This window comes from Penaeus japonicus, unplaced genomic scaffold, assembly GCF_977035675.1.
Source record: "Penaeus japonicus unplaced genomic scaffold, GWHDUDI00000001_assembly GWHDUDI00000002, whole genome shotgun sequence".
Lineage (NCBI taxonomy): Eukaryota > Metazoa > Arthropoda > Malacostraca > Decapoda > Penaeidae > Penaeus > Penaeus japonicus.
Window position 1 is genome coordinate 32907023 of NW_028234404.1, and position 5000 is coordinate 32912022.

The window sequence follows — 5000 nt, forward strand, 5'->3', positions numbered from 1 at the left end:
TGAATGGTCAGAATATAAAAACTTTGCATTTAACCAATACCTGACCTGTGACAGCTACCTGGAATATTCAAGTGTAAAAAAATGCTATATATATATGTTATGATTTACAGTCAACTTATTTTTTTTTTCTCTCTCTCTCTATAACACGTCATGGAAAACAACCCATTTCCAAGTGTGGAATACAAATACAAAGTGAAATGCAAAATCTATTGTTTAAGAAAAACATCTGAGACCAAAAGAATAAAATGAGATATAAGTAGAGTTGCATAGGATATCTTTAATTACAGTTTAAATAATTTTTGCTTGATTTCTTTTCTTTCCACAAACCAGGATGCCAAAGTTATGGCTACTCTTTACGTGAGGATGGTAATTACGCAAAAAGAAAGAGACAAATTTATAATCTTTTTCTTTTAATCTCACTTACAATATTTAAATAATTCTAAAATCATTTTTATTTCAAAAGAATCCCTAAATCACAATAGACAAATTTTTCTTTTTATTCAATATTTCTTTAAAGGAACATAGTGACCAAAAAAAAACAAAAAACAAAAAAACAAAAAACAAAAACAGAAAGTTGGGTAAACTATGAAACATTTAATCAAAACCACAGTAAAACCACTACTACCTTCACCAAGAATAAAGCACGGATAAACAAAAATCATTAGCGACGTGAACTTTCTTACACAGAGTTACTCAACGAACCCTAAATCCTAATCTTCATCTCATAAAAAAAAGGTGCCTAAGTGCAACTTGGGGGGGAAAAAAAAAAAAAGAAAAAAAAAGGAGGGAGGGCAGGTGGAAGGGAAGAAGGGAAGGGGTGGGGGTGGGGGGAGAGGAGGGGGAACAACAGGTCTAAAAGAAAAATATATGCTACTTTCAGCCTCGGGAAACATGCCTGTAATAATTCTCCACGTACAGATCTTGCAGTGCAACCATGCTAAACAAAAATACATAAAAAACAAAATCAAAACCATGGCAGAGTCATTTACACACCTCACATGGCACTGCATCCAGCAACATATATGGAATGACTTAGTTATATGGAGGAACAAACAACAGCCTGAGTAAAAAAAAATATATTTAACCCAAAAAAAGTTTTGAATCAACAACTGCTGCACCACTGGGCCCCAAAAAAGGAGGAATGGGTAAGTCTGACAGAAACTTTAAAGTCTAGAAAAAAGATATATAATAATAATAATAATAATAATAATAATAAAAAAAAATCATGGAATGGAATACTCAGGAACATGATATATTGAAGCTGCTGATTTACATATATTTATTTCTATATATATCACGTGATCAGTTTCTCATTGTTATTTGCTAACATTGGTACAATTGGTAATCACTGCATATAATTTCATCTTCCATCTACATACTCAAATAAATGTCTGTACATGTGTATGTGAATATAATGTGTGATAAGTGTCTGTTTATAGGTGTCTGTGAGTGGCTATCTATACAAACAATTTCTCTCAACTGCCAAGAACGGCAATTAAAAGGAAATGCAATTATGAAGCCCATTATGAAACAATAATGACAAAACACAAAAAAAATAGAGGGAATCACCCCAAACAAATGCATCAACCTTACCTACAATTCACAGAAACTTCACAAATTAAAACATAGCTGCACCTTCCCGTACGATATTCACAATAGCTTTTAATAAATACCATCAGCATGAGGGAATACAAATGCCTTAAAATGCGTATAAAAATGTTAAATGACTACAATGTTTTCTTTTCCCCTACGACACCACATGAGGAACAGGTTCATTACCTACAACATGGAAAAGCTGCATGCTCCTAAGCTGCACTTATCTTATCCCACAATTTTTAATATACCAATTATATGAAAAACAAATGAATCCTTTAAAAGAAATGATTAGGTCAAAAATAATATCAATAATGATGGCAATTACTCAATAGTTAGTTTGAAAACTCTAATGCCCTTCAATTATCACTTTTGCTGCAAATTAAAGAGACTGATGTTAATTGGCTGTCTTTTTCTTTTCTTTTTCATCTCATGCTCTCACGATTCCACCCTCTGAAATAAATTCCATTCGCAAAGCCCTCTGGCAATCTTGTGTACACAATTACAGGCGAGTCTTTTACAATATCGTTAGAAAGACAATCTGCCTACAATTCAAAATAGGAACGTTGGAAATGTTATATAAGAAAAACAATGTCTAAGTGTGCCGTAGAGCCACACCCGAAGGCAACAATGGTAGCGCATCCCAACCCTAGGCCAGAGCACACCCTAGACCAAAGGAAGCACCGACAGCAATCATCTGCGCGGTTGCCTATCAGATGAATGCTTGGAATCACCACCCCCTTCGCCCTGAACACCTACATGGAGCTAAAGTAATCACATTCTCCATTTTTGTTCCTTTTCTCATCTTTACATCTCTTATTCTATGACTGTGTTGAAAAAATACTCCATAAATATTTTTATGGATTTACCATCTTCGCAAAAAGATATTATGATACACATTCTTGTCTACTAAGTGACTAACTTTCAAGGGCATATTCAAATATTTGTTTTTCCTCTCCTGTTTTTTTCTTTTTTTGTTTGTTTTTTTCCCCTCACCTCATCATTCATGTCAAAGAAATTTACTCGCTAGTTCATACAAACAGTGTGGGGTTTTTGTGTATGGTCATTCCACAGGAGAATTCCTTCAAAAGAGTGCATAATACAAAAAGATGATGATAAAAATAATAAAAATAATAATAATATACATTAGTATTCTTTAAAAGGTAATAATGCACTGAACCAAATCCCCAAAATCATTTTCTTATGAATAAACTGTTCCAGCAAATCACATGTTCTCTCTGATATCTAAAATCACATGACACAGAAACTAAAAACAAGGAACATTTTCTATCTGGGGGGGGAGGGGGGGAAACATGACATCAGAGGCGGGGTAAAAGAGAAAAAAAAAAAAAAAAAAATCTAGAGACAAGAGAAAGCCAAGAGACAACAGCGACTCGGAGGAAAGACAACTACAGTAATTCTTTCTCAATCCTTTTACACCTTCCTATCTTTCCATCCATTCAATCCATCAACCAAAGAAATCCACCAGTATATCAATCGATCAATCAATCTACGCCTAATCGGTCTAGATCAGCGTCTCCGTTCCGCTGGGCGAGCGTAGGGCTTCCCTCCGTGGCGGGTCCACTCTTTATCGTACTCTTGCTCCAGGATCTCTGCCCCGCGCTTCCTTGTCAGCCCTGTTTCCTCTAGGCTCAGCTCGCACATCTGCATGTCATCACGGCCTGCAAGGAGGGGGAGGGGCAAGGAGGGGGGTTAGTACCTTATATATTCAAATATATATATATATATATATATATATATATATATATATATATATATATATATATATATATATATTCATAAATAAAGTCTATAGAGACTTGTTATTCTATCCGTTGGAAAATGAAAATTACATGTATGTAGACAAAGTTACTCACTTCAATATGGAAACAAATGCACATGGAAAATATCAGAGATGATGGGGTTATAATGATCCAGATCTTCAGGATAATGTCTGTTAGGAAATCCCATTAAATTCTTGGCAGAGAGAGAGAGAGAGAGAGAGAGAGAGAGAGAGAGAGAGAGAGAGAGAGAGAGAGAGAGAGAGAGAGAGAGAGAGAGAGAGAGAGAGAGAGAGAGAGAGAGAGAGAGAGAGAGAGAGAGAGAGAGAGAGAGAGAGAGAGAGAGAGAGAGAGAGAAAGAGAGAGAGAAGAGAGAAAGAGAGAGAGAGAGGAAAGAGAGAGAGAGAGAGAGAAGAAAGAGAGAGAGAGAAAAAAAAGAGAAAGAGAGAGAAACAGAGAGAGAGAGAGAAAGAGAGAGAGAGAGAGAGAAAGAGAAAGAGAAAGAGAGAGAAAGAGAAAGAGAGAGAAAGAGAAAGAGAGAGAAAGAGAAAGAGAGAGAAAGAGAGAGAGAGAGAAAGAGAGAGAGAGAGAAAAAGAGAGAGAGAGAAAGAGAGAGAGAGGAAAAGAAATAGAGAGCAAGAGAAAAAAAAAGAAGGAGAGACAGACAGAGACAGAGAGAGAGAGAGAAAATGTTATTTAATTACTAACTACCCACTCCATATAAGAAAAGAAAAGAAAAAGAAAAAAAGAAAGAAAGAAAGAAAGAAAAAATTCTAACGCTCTTCCAGTGCTCACTCAACCAAGGAGCGCACAGAGAGGTTTGGCCTAGCCCAACCTCCTTCTCGGGCTATCATTTCCTTCACCCCAGCCTGTGCCAACTCACCTGCAACGAGTAGGATTGGCGGTTTGTCAGGGTGGATCTCCATTTGCCGAGCAATCCAATCACCGTCAAAGTGAGCGTACCACCTGCAGGATAGCCATCTTACCTTATATCTTGTGCATGGGAACACGAGTTCAGAGTCACTCTCGCACAGACACATAATCACACGAAATCAGGTTGGAGATATATGTACATGTTTGACCTCTTAGGCTGCGGCGGATGTAAATTTATGCCTTTTAAAAACAATTATAATGATAATGATGATAATATAATAACCATTATAACAAGAACAATAACAAAAATAATCATAATAACAGTGCTAATGATGATAAAAATAAGAAAAGGAGAAAATTATCATCATAGTCACTAATAATGATAATGATGATGATAGCCTTCCTTGCAAAATTTCCACAATGCATCCACCATAGACTAAGGGCAAGAAAGAGATAAATTGCAAAATCTGATGATTCATCATTGACAAGACTAGATTTATTAAGATATTTTCACTTATATTTGTTACAGTATAATCCTTAACATTGGTTATGTTTTTTTTTTTTTTTTTTTTTTAATAGATTTCTTCTTAATCACTGAATAATTGTAAATCTCAATAAGATAGAATTTTCACAAATCCTATAATATCCAAATATACATGTATTCTAAAATCCAATGGAATTCAATCAAGCATACCTTCATAATAAAATCTAGCTAACTGTCACCTACAAATACTTTCAACCTTAAACAAAAGA

The 5000-nt window shown here is 35.2% G+C and overlaps 1 protein-coding gene across 1 annotated transcript in view; it reads right to left on the reverse strand.

The window, feature by feature from the left end:
- Positions 1 to 393: 393 nt before the first annotated feature.
- jar (Myosin heavy chain 95F jaguar) overlaps positions 394 to 5000 on the reverse strand; it is a 65637-nt gene continuing 61030 nt past the window's right edge. The window contains exons 26-27 of the mRNA XM_086549917.1: positions 4258 to 4340; positions 394 to 3275 (exon numbers count right to left, since the gene is read on the reverse strand). Coding sequence (XP_086406043.1) covers positions 3124 to 3275; positions 4258 to 4340 — 235 coding nt within the window. The 3' untranslated portion in view covers positions 394 to 3123. The remainder of the gene's footprint in view (positions 3276 to 4257; positions 4341 to 5000) is intronic.